The sequence below is a fragment of the Stigmatopora argus genome, chromosome 10, assembly GCF_051989625.1.
Source record: "Stigmatopora argus isolate UIUO_Sarg chromosome 10, RoL_Sarg_1.0, whole genome shotgun sequence".
NCBI lineage: Eukaryota > Metazoa > Chordata > Actinopteri > Syngnathiformes > Syngnathidae > Stigmatopora > Stigmatopora argus.
Window position 1 is genome coordinate 17,730,360 of NC_135396.1, and position 14,720 is coordinate 17,745,079.

Consider the following 14,720-nt stretch of genomic DNA (forward strand, 5'->3'; position numbering starts at 1 on the left):
CTTCTGCTGGCGTGTAGGGGGTTTCTTCGTCCTCCCCATCGCTTTCTTCTGTTTCCTCTTCCGTGTTAGGCTTCCGTTTCTCTTCCCTCTGGCGTCATTCTTGATGTTGATGTTCAGGGTTGAACGGTGGGGGTCTCTTGTTCCCCATGGGTGGACCTCTGCAGTCTCCAGCAGTGTCCTTTCTTTCCACAGTTGTAACACCTGTCATCTGGGTTTGCTCTTCTTGGTGGGCCGGGTCTTCCTCGGCCTCTTCTTCTTCCACGTGCTCATTGGTAGAATACTTCTGATGACCTTTGGTTCATCAATGAGGCCATGGCTTGGGTCAGAGTATTGACTCCTGCGCACCCGTTTTTGGTGGTCTCTCCTCAGCATGAATCACCCACTCCATTAGTTGATTCATTGGCTGTGACATAGTACTTCTGCACGAACCCTTTGATTGGAGGCTGGAGCCCTTCCAGGAACCCTTGTCTCAGTTGGGCTTGGTACACCCCTTGATCATTTTGGTCTTCTATGATCCCACTGTGGATTTTGAACACTTCTTCAAATCTTGCTCTGAATTTATGAACTCCTCCTGATTCCTGTCTTTTGGCCCTGATTTTGTCATAGCTTGGTGTTGGGCGCCACGTGTCTCGCACTCAGGTTAGGACTCTTTCCACCAGCTGTGTTAGGTCTTGTGAGTCGTGGGGGTGGACTCTTCCTTGGTTGTCCCTTTCGTCGAAATTTTCTCTCACTCTGGCCCAGTTTTGTCCCAGACTCGTGGTGAACGCTCTTCTTGTCTCGGCTCCATTCAGGTGGAAACTTTGTCTCAGCTCTTCAAAATTATTGGACCATTCAGTTGGGTTCTTTATTGGGTCTCCCTGTCCCTTGCATGCTTCGGTGCATTCGGACTCGGTCCATGGACGGTGGACGAGAATGGGTTTGACACTTCACCCATGGGAGACATCTGACTTGGTGGTGCCCATACGAGCTTAATGCTTTCCCGGACTGAGCTCGTATGTCGATTCACTCGTAACTCAAACGAACGTTTCCCATAGAAATGAACTAAAAACAAATGAATTCATTCCAACCCTCTGAAAAAACACCAAAAACAGGATACTGGATTGGAAAAACATTTGTATTTGTTCTAATTCGCCATCTATTAACAAAGTAACAAATAACTAGTGGTTTAATAGTACTAAAATGTGTTTAATAGTACTAAAATTAGATGGATTTCGCGGAGGAGAGAGAGAGAGAGCGAGGAGGAAAGAGGGGGAGGGACTTTTTGCATGGCAATGCGCTCGTAACATAACATGAACACATTTAAATGAACTTGGATTACGATGCAGACACACTTAAAAATACATTTAATCTAACCTTACACTAAACTTAATTCTAATTTTGTTTAAAATGTTAATACCTTTCTTCTCCCGGCCGGGTTGTCTCTATTTGCCCCGCCCCCGACCACTTGCCAATGAAGTAGTATATACGCCATTTGCACTGACTAATGGGAAAAAACACTTAAAAAATGCAATGCTCGTAGAGACATTACACGAGGGAGTTGCGACCAGAGAGACATTACACGAGGGAGTTGCGACCAGAGAGACATTACACGAGGGAGTTGCTATTCTTCCGGCCGGGTTGGCTCTGTTTGCCCCGCCGCCAACCTGACTTTTAGTATCGATGGTCTGTTTGCTGTTGTATTCTCTTCAAAATATTCCGAAAATGATGCACACAAATGTTCTCACAATAGGATAACGCACGACCACTTGCCAACGAGTGGTAGTCTTGAATTAGCAATCGCTCCGCCAACAGGAGCTAACAGGCTAAGGGGGGAAAAACACTGAAAAAAAATGCAAGGCTCCGCCCAGTGCTCGCAGAGACATTAGAAAGAGGTAGTTGCGACCAGAGACATAACAAAGAGGAATTTGCGACCAGAGACATTACAAAGAGGTAGTTGCGACCAGAGACATTACAAAGAGGTAGTTGCGACCAGAGACATTACAAAGAGGGAGTTGCGAGCCAGTGCCCCTGATGTTCTTATGAGCAGCCAACGAAAAGTAATATACACTCGTAGCGATCGCTCCGCCATTCGCGCTGAGTGACGGAAAAAACACTGAAAAAATGCAACTCTCCGCCCAGTTCTCGTAGATATCTGTTATACACGAAAGAGATGCAGCAAAATTGCGCTACAATGATAAACAGCCTCTCATGTCTTGGCCACCTGGTTTTCTCGTACAGTGGTACCTCGTGGTACGACATGCTCGTGGTACGACGAAAATTTCGATCGAATAATTCGCCCCCGATACGATAAAAATTTCAAGATGCGACCAAGCCAGGTGGCCATGACATTAGAGGCTGTTTATCATTGTAGTGTCTTTTTTGCCGCATCTCTTTCGTGTATAACTGATATCTACGAGCACTAAACGATTTATTCAGACGAGTTTCGACCAGGAAACGCACAACGCGCATGCGCGGGTAAAAAAGAGGGCTTTCTGGGTAATGAAGTATACTCGTGCACACAACACCCATAGGCAATGGCACCCTTTCTCAGAATAAAACGTCATTACCCACAATCAATACGTGGGTAAGCTCAGCTATTGCATTTCCTGTTATTCTTTCTAAGGAAAGAAGCTCCCGCGATTGCTCAATCAAGACTATTTCTCGTTGCCAAATGGTCGTGCGTTATCCTATTGTGAGGACATTTGTGTGCATCATTTTCGGAATATTTTGAAGGAAATACAACAGCAAACAGCCCATCGATAGCGAACGTGAGGGTGGAGGCGTGGCAAACCGCTAACCCGGAAAACGAAGGTAACAAAAGATTAAAACAAAATTAGAATTCAGTTTTGTGTAAAGTTACATTAAACGTATTTTTGAGTGTGTATATATCTATCCAAGTTAATTTGAATTTGTTTGTTCGTTTACGAGTGCCGTGGATAAAGTCCCCCCGAACAACCCCCCCCCCCACCCCCCTCCCCGCCTGCGTGTGTGTCGTTGTCTCTACCCTCTGGGAAATGTGTCTAATTTTACTTCTATTAAACACATTTTATTACTATTAAACCACTCGTTATTTATTACTTTGTCAATATATGGCGAATTAGAAGAAATAAAACATTTTTTCCAATCTAACATCCTGCTTTTGGTGTTTTTTCAGAGGGTTGGAACGAATTAATTTTGTTTCAATTCATTTCAATGGGAACGTTCGCTCGAGTTACGAAAAGCTCAACATGCGATCTCAGTCTCGGAACAGATTAAGATCGTATGTCGAGGTACCACTGTATTTCGAAATTTTTCTCGTATGTAGAGACAATTATTTGCTCGAAATTTTTCTCGTATGTAGAGATAATTATTTGCTAGAAATTTTACTCGTATCTCGAAGTGCTTGTATGTCGAGGTACCACTGTATCATTGAAATGATATGATGTGGCATTTAGGTATGAGTATTTTCTAATGCCCAATCGTGATATTTTAGCTGAACCTCTCAGAATGTCAATATTCTTTACATGAGTCATGTTGAAAAACAAAGTCACCGCTCCAAGTCCTGCCGCCTTCTCTTCTAGAACAGAGCTACACTTTAACCACCTGGCTGAGACCAGTGCTTTTGGAATCATTCCACATTCAAAGGTAATTCTATCAAGCTGCTTCTTCTGACTTAATACACTAGATTGAAAAAAATGCATATAAACCATTGCAGAGTTATATGTGCCTGTAGCCTTTTAGTTTATCTATACAATATCTCAAAGAGAGTACACCAAACGCATTTATGTAATTTTTAAATTATATCTTTTCATGGGAGAACACTGAAGAAATAACACTCTGATATCATGTGCAACAAAATTAAATAAGACCGAGTTAGTGTAACAGGGTTTCAGTTGTGATTGGGGAGCAAATGTATTAAATTCGGTATTGTCACTCTCATACTGGTCACTGGAAGTTCAACATGGCACCCCATAGCAAAGAACTCTGAGGGTCTGAGGAAAAGAATTATTACTCTCCATAAAGATGGCTTAGGTCAGGGGTGCTCATTACTTCGATCACGATTGACCAGTTGATCGACATTATACTATTGGTAGATCCCCTGTTGTTTTCCTTCAGGTCTGAAAGATGTCTCCTGACACGTCAGAAGATTTATTCTGAATTCTCGAATTTAGATTAGAGTAAATTTCCTTGGTTGCTGTAGCAAGCACAGACACAGAAGACATTGTAGACCTAGGTAAAAAACTGGAGCCACCCACGGGAAGTCCACAAAGTGGGGACCTTCTGCAGACGGAGACTGAGGTTAAATATGGAGAATCACTCTTTCTAGCACAGTCCCTCAGTAGTCTGGAGGTGATCATCTTCCTTGCCTAAATCCTCCTAAACTGTCCTATCACCTGATCAGCAGCAGCGGAGAGGCCGGTGGGTGGCTTCAAAGCACACAAGCACACAACTCTCCCGTTGCAGCCCAGCAAGCATCGACAGCTCTTCCATCTGACCGGGGAGAGATCTCACGCTCCCATAACAATGATAGAATGCTCGGTCTGGAGCGTCGCCTCTTCTCCCGACACTATCGTCCACTGCTCACAGCTGATCCCGCGTGCATGACAGCGGAGGCACGGCTGAACGGCTTCAAAGACGTCTAGGACTAGCACAAAGAAACCAAGCTACGCGATGGGTGGGGTCGGGTAGCAAAACAACAAAGCAAAAAGCACAAAGTACAAAGCAAAGTATATGGGAATGCATTAAGAAATATTAAAATGCAATTAAAAAAGATAGAAAAGCAGCAAAAACACAAAACAAGCAAGAGCGGGACGGAGCTACCGCTACTGGCTGCCACTTGAGCGTCCCCATCTTGTGCAGTAGCAAGAACGGATACAGACAAGAAAATGACATTGTAGAGTTAGATAAGGCAGGAAGTCTTCCACAAGGTGCTTGTGACATGGTTTAAATAGTGTTCAGCCATAGAACGTATGATGCAAATTGACATCTCTGGTATGAACATTTGGAGCAGATGCAATAGTTAATGACTTTGGTAGGATATGTTTATCAGAAGCTAGATTTCCCGTGGCCGTGTTAATCAGAAAATCGAATTCTGGCATTCACGTGGCTGTGTGGGACAACTTTGCGTTAACAGGCCTCTCTTGTAAGGGAGTACAGGAAAATAACATAAAAACATAAAAATTTACATTAGGTGATATTTTGAGATTTTTAACTTGGGGTGTACTCAATTTGGTTGGCAGCATTTCACACATGTATTCCTGTTTTTTAGTTATTTTGAAGATACAATAAATATTATCAGAGTTCTACACTATATTACATTGTATCAAAGTGTCATTTCTTCAGTGTTGTCCCATGAAATGAGACAATAAAACCATTGCACAAATGACAAGGGTGTACTCACTTTTGTAAGATACTGCAGATGACCAATCTTTGAACTGTTCTTCCCCAACATAGCTTGAGGATAAACAGAGAGCATCGCAGCAGTTTACCAAACTGCAAGCAGCCATGAAGGTGCTGGGAATTTCTAGCGAAGAGCAGAAAGCTCTCTGGCTAATCTTGGGAGCAATTTACCACTTGGGGGCTGCTGGAGCAACGAAAGGTAGTAACAATTTATTGTTCCTTTACTTTGCCTTCCTGATGGATACCAGCATTTTAGCTCCACCTTTTGAGCAAACAGTATTTCACTGGTAGCCAGAGAATATTTGCTGAAAACCTGCTACACTGAACTCTGCCATACAAAAACAAAATCATACAGTGATGCACAAAATATGCATCAGTTTGCGTCATTTCACAGTTGAAATCTAACTCCCTCATCCTTTTTTTTTTTTTTAAATGTTTGCTTACTGTTTCTTTTAGTCCCTTTATGTATTTATTATTTTCGTTTTCTATTTTTATATGTTAGCGGGACGCAGGCAGTTTGCCCGTCATGAATGGGCCCAGAAGGCAGCATATCTTCTAGGATGCACATTAGAGGAGCTGTCTTCTTCCATCTTCAAAAACCAGACCAAAGGCATGAAACATTCAACATCATTTAGAGGAGGACCAGATGAAACTTGCCAAGGAGACGCAGGTATAAACTCCAATTGTTATCCTTGATCTTTTTTTATGTGAGTTTGTGTTAATTGACCTATTGGGACAATGTGGACATTGACCTTCAATGCACTTTTTAAGATTACATTGGTACTTCCACTGACAAAATTACCGTATTTACTCGCCAATAAGCCCCCTCGCGTATAAGCCGCACCCTTAAAACTGCCTTAAAATTGTTGAATTTTACAATTTCTCACGTATAAGCTGCCCTCTGATTCTGAATTTTCACCTCCATATTCATCGTTTTAAAAGGGAGTACAAATGTGTCACTTTGAAGGGAAAATCTTAAGAAAAATCATCGCACGTATTTCTGAGATACTGTATGAATCAAAACCACATTATTAGAGACAATATCATAATGAGGTTAATATTCTTGTCTTTGTAAATGCAAAATATTAAATTATTCAATTTGAAAAAAGAAATAAGTCTATCTTGATGAGAATCTGATGATTTCTAATGACAGAAATTACAATTTCACAATGATATAAATTTCCCGTTTTTCGTTGTGTTTTCATTAAAAGGCAGGTTAATAAATTGTTTCTTTTCGTTCAGGCACCTGGATGGGCATTTTTCATGTTATGGTGTTTAATCACGTAGGCGGGCTAGGGTTTGCTTGGGGTCCTAGAGTTGTAGTTAGAATTGTAGTTCTTTTGCATATAGTACCGCGAACATTTTCAGTGGAGTTTTCAATGTTCGTCTAAAAGTTGACTGTAACGCGTTCGCGCAGAAGAATGCCATGCACTGTGAATTCCTTGGAATTCATATAAAGGGAGCTGATGAATCATCCAAGTGTCTTCGTCTCACTCTCTGACTGGAGTATCTCTGTACATGAGGTGTCCCACAGCGCTATCAATGAACACCGTAACACTAAGCTAATTCACTAATAGTTTTATCTTTTCTCTACTCTGAAATAAATGACTGTATCGGCTGCATTGTCTTGCGTTATGGTGTTTCGTCTTAGTCACCTTATATTCGTGCATGTCGTCTTTTTATGCGCATATAAGCCGTACCATCGATTCAGTCAACATTTTTCGTCCGACAAATGCGGCTTATGTGTGAGTAAGTAGAGTAATTGTTCCATAAGTAGATTCCTAACTTGGGTTTTTCGCAAGTAGAAACAAGTAGGACCGCCTCGAGAATTTCAAATACATTTTAAATGTTACGGCTTTAATTCGTTCCAACCCGTTTTAAAATCCCTACTACTACTACCGAAACTGTTTGAAAATTATGAAAGTATTCAACTTTTGTAAACAAATAAGTGAAACACGACAAAGGGGAAAAAAGAATATCATTTATTAAGCCTCATCTCATCTTCTCCCGCTTTATCCGAAGTCAGGTCGCGGGGGCAGCAGGGAGGCCCAGACTTCCCTCTCCTCAGCCCCTTCATCCAGCTCTTCCGGGAGTACCCTAAAGCGTTCCCGGGCCAGCCGGGAGACATTGTCTGCCCAGCATGTTTGAGGTCGGCCCCGTGGCCTCCTCCCGGTGGGACGTCCCAGGAACACCCGAGAGAGGCGTCCAGGGGGCATCCTGATCAGATGCCCGAGCCTACTCTTCTGGCTCCTCTCGATCTGGAGGAGCAGTGGCTCTACTCCTAGCTCCTCTGGGATGACCGAACTTCTCACCTTATCTCTAAGACAAAGTCTGGACATCTTGCGGAGGAAACTCATTTCAGCTGCTTGTATCCGGGATATTGTTCTTTCGGTCACGACCCACAGCTAGTGAGCATAGACAAGGGTAGGAACGTAGATCGACTGGTAAATAGAGAGCCTCGCCTTTTGACTCAGCTCCTTCTTCACCACGACAAACCGGTGCAGAGTCCGCATCACTGCGGACGCTGCACCGATCCCCCTGTCGATCCATTCTTCCCTCACTCGTGACCCAAGGTACTTAAACTCCTCCACCTGGGGAAGATTCTGATCCCTGACCCGGAGAGGGCATGCCACCTTTTTCCGACTGAGGACCATGGTCTCTTGTTTGGTACCCGGACGTTTCATCGACGGACATTTCGTCGAACGGACGTTTCGTCGACTGATTCGCTCGCTCTCTAAATTATAATCATGAGAGAGAGCGAGATAATGTGTTTAATTTGGGACAATAATAGTATAAAAGAGGCAAGTTTGTCTATACCAGGGGTGGGCAAACTTTTTGACTTGCGGGCCAGAATGGATACTAAAATTTGACAGCATTTGGACACGCAATGTAATTTATCTAACCTGGCGATTGAAATATTAGAAAAAAGACACAATTGAAGGTGAAAATTTATTTTCAAATTTACTTTCAACATTAAGAACATATTATTATTCAACGAAAGAGAGCAGTCTTTAAATTGAGAGTCATGAGCGGTATTGCAGGAAGGAAATGAATGAGGTCATTGATTTTTACTATAATTTGGACAACGTCGGCGGGCCGGATTAAAAAGCCTAACGGGCCGCATATGGCCCGCGGGCCGTGGTTTGAAAAACATGTACCCACACGCCAATATGAGCGAATCCGGGAGTGGGGCGAGGGAGCGAATCCGGCGACAAATAACATGTACACACACGCCAATAATACGCAACTTATTGATAATTTTGATATTAGATATTTAGATATTGATGCTCTTACATTGTCAATGCAATTTTAAACTCACTCTCTCTCATGATTATAATTTTGAGAGCGAGAGATTACCTGGTTGATCGCTTTCAACAGTAAACTCTCTGTCTCTCTCTCTCAAGTTCTATACGTAACTTATTGATAATTTTGATATTAGATATTTAGATATGAATGCTCTTACATTGTCAATGCAATTACAAACGCTCTCGCGCTCTCTCGCTCTCTCGCTCTCGCTCTCGGCGAGGCAGAACTTTGGCAGCTGAGTCAGCCTACGTACATACAGTTGTGGTCAAAAGTTTACATACACTTGTGAAGAACATAATGTCATGGCTCTCTTGAGTTTCCAGTTATTTCTACAACTCTGATTTTTCTCTTATAGAGTGATTAGAACAGATAATTCTTTGTAACAAAAAACATTCATGAAGTTTGGTTCTTTTATGACTTTATTATGGGTGAACAGAAAAAAGTGATCAAATCTGCTTTGTCAAAAATATACATACAGCAGCGCTAATATTTGGTAACATGTCCCTTGGCCATTTTCACTTCAATTAGGTGCTTTTGGTAGCCATCCACAAGCTTCTGGCAAGCTTCTGGCAAGCTTCTGGTTGAATCTTTGACCACTCCTCTTGACAGAATTGGTGCAGTTCAGTTAAATTTGATGGCTTTCTGACATGGACTTGTTTCTTCAGCATTGTCCATAAGTTCTCAATGGGGTTTGAGTCAGGACTTTGGGAAGGTCATTCAAAAACCCTAACTCTAGCCTGATTTGGCCATTCCATTACCACTTTTGATGTGTGTTTGGGGTCATTGTCCTGTTGGAACACCCAACTGCGCCCAAGACCCAATCTTCGGGCTGATGACTTTAGGTTATCTTGAAGAATTTGAAGCTAATCCTCCTTCATTATCCCATTTACTCTCTGTAAAGCACCAGTTCCATTGGCAGCAAAAAAGCCCCACAGCATAATACTACCACCACCATGCTTGATGGTAGGCATGGTGTATTTGGGGTTAAAGGCCTCACCTTTTCTCCTCCAAAAATATTGCTGGGCGTTGCGGCCAAACAGCTCGATTTTTGTTTCGTCTGACCACAGAACTTTCCTCCAGAAGGTCTTATCTTTGTCAATGTGATTAGCAGCAAACTTCAGTCGAGCCTTAAGGTGCCGCTTTTGGAGCAAGGGCTTCCTTCTTGCACGGAGTCCATGGAGATGCAAAACACGCTTGACTGTGGACACTGACACCTGTGTTCCAGCAGCTTCTAATTCTTGGCAGATCTGCTTTTTGGTGATTCTCGGTTGAATCTTCACCCTCCTGACCAATTTTCTCTCAGCAGCAGGTGATAGCTTTCGTTTTCTTCCTGATCGTGGCAGTGACAAAACAGTTCCATGCACTTTATACTTACAAACAATTGTTTGCACTGTTGCTCTTGGGACCTGCAGCCACTGTTCCCTCTAAGCTGCGCGCGTGCGCAATTGCGCACTACTCTCGTCTTCTCTGCGCAGCAGAAATCCTATGGCGCGCAGTAAAAAAAAAAAAACGGAGTTTTTTTTTTTTTTTTTTTTTTTTTTTTTTTTTTTTTTTTTTTTTTTTTTTTTTTTTTTTTTTTTTTTTTACCCCTTTCTTCATGATGGGCTCGGTTCTAATGTCCAAAGAGCTCCAGTATTTGTATTTAATCATTAAACGCTGTTTTCGGCTGGATTTGACCGAATTTGAGAGCATTTTGAGCTGTTTGGCGAATGGACGTATATAGACGTTTTTTTGCCTCCATCGCGATATCATCACGACATTTTACCAAGGAATTCACTTCCCTGGGCTCGGTTCTAATGTCCAAAGAGCTCCAGTATTTGTATTTAATCATTAAATGCTGTTTTAGGATGGATTTGACCCGATTGCTGTCATTTTACGGCTCGGTTCTGCTACATCTGCCCGCCCAAGAGTGCTTATTCCCGGGCTGCCATTGATGGTAGACTAACATTGATTTTTACTATAATTTGGACAACACCGGCGGCGGGCCGGATTAAAAATCCTAACGGGCCGTATATGGCCCGCGGGCCGAGGTTGAAAAACTTGTACACACACGATCCGGGGGCGGGGCGAGCGCGCGAATCCCGTTTCGGCGAAACCTCCGTTCGGCCGAATGAACGTTCGGCGGAACGTCCATTCGGCGTCCTGCCCGTCTGTCAAACGTCCGTCGGCGAAACGTCTTTAGGCGAATCATCCGAGTACCGATGATGTCGCTCACACTGGTACTCAGTGCGCTCAGGGAGGTTGACTTTCTGCTCAGACCAACGAAAAATTAGAGGGAACATTGCCTGCAGCTGTTTTGAAATGGCTCCAAGTGACTTACCTGACTTGTTCAAGTCAATGATTCGCTTTTTCAGATCCATGCTGAGCTCCTTTGACTTTCCCATTGTAGCGTTTGTGGACGTTTGCATCCAATGAGCTCTATTTAAATGGCCTCATAGAAGTCACCAGATGTTGTCACTCAATCACTCACAAGAAGTTAAGAAGACATACTATGAAGCTCATTTGACTGACACAACTTTCTAAGTCACCAAAATTGCTAATTCGTGTTGCTGTATGTATATTTTTGACCCAGCAGATTTGATCACTTTTTCTGTTAACCAATAATAAAGTCATAAAAGAACCAAACTTCATGAATGTTTTTGTGACAAAGAACTATCTGTTCCAATCACTCTATCAGAGAAAAATCAGAGTTGTAGAAATAACTGGAAACTCAAGAGAGCCATGATATTATGTTCTTCACAAGTGTATGTAAACTTTTGACCACAACTGTACGCATGTTAACACAACATAACGTCAAATTATGTTGCATTGGGTGAAATATCTATCAAATGACTATTGGCTTTAACTATATTTCATAATTGTCCTTAAATTTGCAAGGCATTCTTCTTAGTGAATAGTTAGATAAAGGCAAGCTTAATCTTTTCACTCGCACCATAACTTTCTTGGGCCCATAACAAAATGACAATACTAAAGCTGCTTTAATCACACTAAGAAAAACTTCAACAACGGGGAACGAAGGCACACAAATCAAGAACTTATCGCAGTAGCGACTCCCCATGGTGTCCGAAAAAATGCTTGTAAGAGTATCTTGCTTAAGGATATTTAGGCAAGGTCACCAGGGCGGGCAGTTATTAAAATGTATTATACTTGCTGCATTAAGTCTATAGTAAAAACCACATGGTGCCTCTGACGATTACCTAAATTTATAATTCAAATTTTACTGATAATGGCTCAATCAAGTAAGAAAACAAAATTTAAGAATTAGCTTCCAATGTGCAATAAGGGCATGCCTGACCACTTATTCCTTTAGAACAGGGGTCTCGAACTCAATTTACCTGGGGGCCGCTAGAGGCCGAGTCTGGGTGAGACTGGGCCGCATCAGGATTTCCACAAGAAAAGCACTGATAAAACATTCCAACGTTATCAAATATCTTTATTTTTTAACAAAAAATAATGAATTAAATAAATTAACTTAAAGATGAATAAAAAATAAATCAATCAGTAATACAAAACCAAATAATACTAATGAGCATACAGTAGATATACACTGGCTGGCTAAGTAGAGAAAATGAATTATTTTTATTCCGTTTCAAATGTCTGTATTAACAGCTCTTTAACCTTTAACTTTCTGAACTTGAATGGAACATTGAACATGAAATATTCTGAACACGGCTTCTCTTGCCTACTCCTTGCTGCTAGAGACCTGGCAGCGCTTCTTCTCACATAGTCACATTTGGCTTGAGGGAGGAAGCAGTGGAGACCCTCAGTAGAGCTTGAAGATGCTCATCAGTAAGTCTGGACCTGTACTTGGACTTATTGAAGTTCAAGGTGGAGAAGAGCTTCTCACACAAGTATGTGCTCCCAAAAAGGCACATGGTCCGCTTGAACCTTCGGGAAAGTTCAGGGAAGCTGGGGGTCAACTCTCAAAAATTGCCCAAGCTTGTCTGCTTCTCCACTCACCTCCCTGAACTTGGCTTTGAGTGCAGAGTTGCACTGCAGGTCAATGAGCTCCATTTGAAGCTCAGGAGGGGCATCTTGCACATCAAAGGAGAAGGGGTCCGCAAAAATTTGAAATGTGGCTTTGTGTGTCTTGAAGTCTGCAAATCTGTGATCAAATTCCTCCTGTAGCTTCGAAATGGCCTCAACATACTTCTCACCACTGAATGGTGTGCCTGCATCCACGAGAGCCTTGCATGCTGGGAAATGGCAAAGGTTTGTCTGAGAGAGCTGGGCTTTCCATAACACTAGTTTAGTGCAGAATGCTCTCACGTTGTCATAGGCAGCACTGACAAGTTGCCCCTGGCCTTGTAGCTTCTTGTTCAGTACATTAAGATCATGTGTGATATCAACAAGAAAAGCCAAGTCCATGAGCCATTTGGGATCACTTAGCACAGGATCAATCAACTCACAAACGGCGTAGCTAGCTTTGACTGCTGCATTACTGTCTTTGGTAGCCTTCTTGAAGAGATCCTGTTGCCTCAGAAGACGTGTTTTAAGACTGGCAACCTGGTTGGCTCTCTCATCTCCCTGGTATTTTTCGTACTCCTCAGCATGTCTCGTAGTACAATTACGTTTCAAATTGTATTCCTTGTGCACCGCAACTTTTTCAGTGTAAATGAGACACGTCGGGGTGCCCCTGTGTTCAACAAAGAAATATTGCACTCCCCACTTTTCTTGAAACTGTCTGTGCTCATCACCGACCTTTCTCTTCACGGCAGGCTTTGAAAGAGACATCTCTGGGGCTCTGTAATATGTTTTTCCACTTGGAATGAGTCTCGGGTTGATCTTTCACATTCAGTCGCGCGGGTTTGTGGCGCATGTGCACTTTCGCTCTCCGTTTCAATCGCGGAGATGGCTACAGTCACTGACACAGGCTGGATCACGGATCATAGCGCCTCATTCAGTTCTATGCTGAGAGCAGCGGAGGAGTGTGCGCGCCGAGCGGAGTGATCGGCCTCACGGCTTCTCCTCCGCCCAGCTGATTGGAGGAATGAATGAGTGAGTGAGCGAGGCACTGGACAGCCCGGCCGATGTCCCGCCCTCCAGAGCCGTATACCTCACCGTGATTGGTTCATTCAGCTCCGAACCAAAGTTCCCTCTAATTTTTTGTTGGTCTGAGCAGAAAGACAACCTCCCTGAGCGCACTGAGTACCAGTGTGAGCGACATCATCAGTACTCGGATGATTCGCCTAAAGACGTTTCGCCGACGGACGTTTGACAGACGGGCAGGTCGCCGAATGGACGTTCCACCGAACGTTCATTCGGCCGAACGGAGGTTTCGCCGAAACGGGATTCGAACGCTCGCCCCGCCGGATCGTGTGTGTACAAGTTTTTCAACCTCGGCCCGCGGGCCATATACGGCCCGTTAGGATTTTTAATCCGGCCCGCCGCCGGTGTTGTCCAAATTATAGTAAAAATCAATGTTCGTCTACCATCAATGGCAGTCCGGGAATAAGCACTTTTGGGCAGGCAGATGTAGCAGAACCGAGCCGTAAAATGACAGCAATCGGGTCAAATCCATCCTAAAACAGCATTTAATGATTAAATACAAATACTGGATGATATCGCGATGGAGGCAAAAAAACGTCTATAGACGTCCATTCGCCAAACGGCTCAAAATGCTCTCAAATTCGGTCAAATCCAGCTGAAAACAGCGTTTAATGATTAAATACAAATACTAGTATTTGTATTTAATCATTAAACTAACAAATACTAGTACGACCTGTCCGTCTGTCAAACGTCCGTCGGCGAAACGTCTTTAGGCGAATCATCCGATCACGACATCATCATTGCTCGCTATCGGCACACCAGTATCACACCTGCCACAAGCAGGTGCATGTCAATGTTCCCTCTAATTTTTCATGTAAAACATGCTGTAAAACAAGAAAAACATGAGTGGACAGAGCTACTGGCTGCCACTTAAACGGCGCCATCATGGGGAAAGGGGTAAAAAAAAAAAAAAAAAAAAAAAATTAAACAAAAAAAAAAATCGATCTTTCATATTAAGACGGGGGCCGCAAATTATCGTCCCGAGGGCCGCAGTTGGCCCGCGGGCC

At 43.0% G+C, this 14,720-nt stretch overlaps 1 protein-coding gene across 5 annotated transcripts in view; it reads left to right on the forward strand.

Moving 5' to 3' along the window:
* myo18ab (myosin XVIIIA b) overlaps positions 1-14,720 on the forward strand; it is a 197,988-nt gene that overhangs the window by 58,902 nt on the left and 124,366 nt on the right. For all 5 annotated transcript variants that reach the window (XM_077610588.1, XM_077610591.1, XM_077610590.1 and 2 more), the window contains 3 exons: positions 3,540-3,603; positions 5,413-5,557; positions 5,861-6,028. In XM_077610588.1, the coding sequence (XP_077466714.1) occupies positions 3,540-3,603; positions 5,413-5,557; positions 5,861-6,028 (377 nt within the window). The remainder of the gene's footprint in view (positions 1-3,539; positions 3,604-5,412; positions 5,558-5,860; positions 6,029-14,720) is intronic.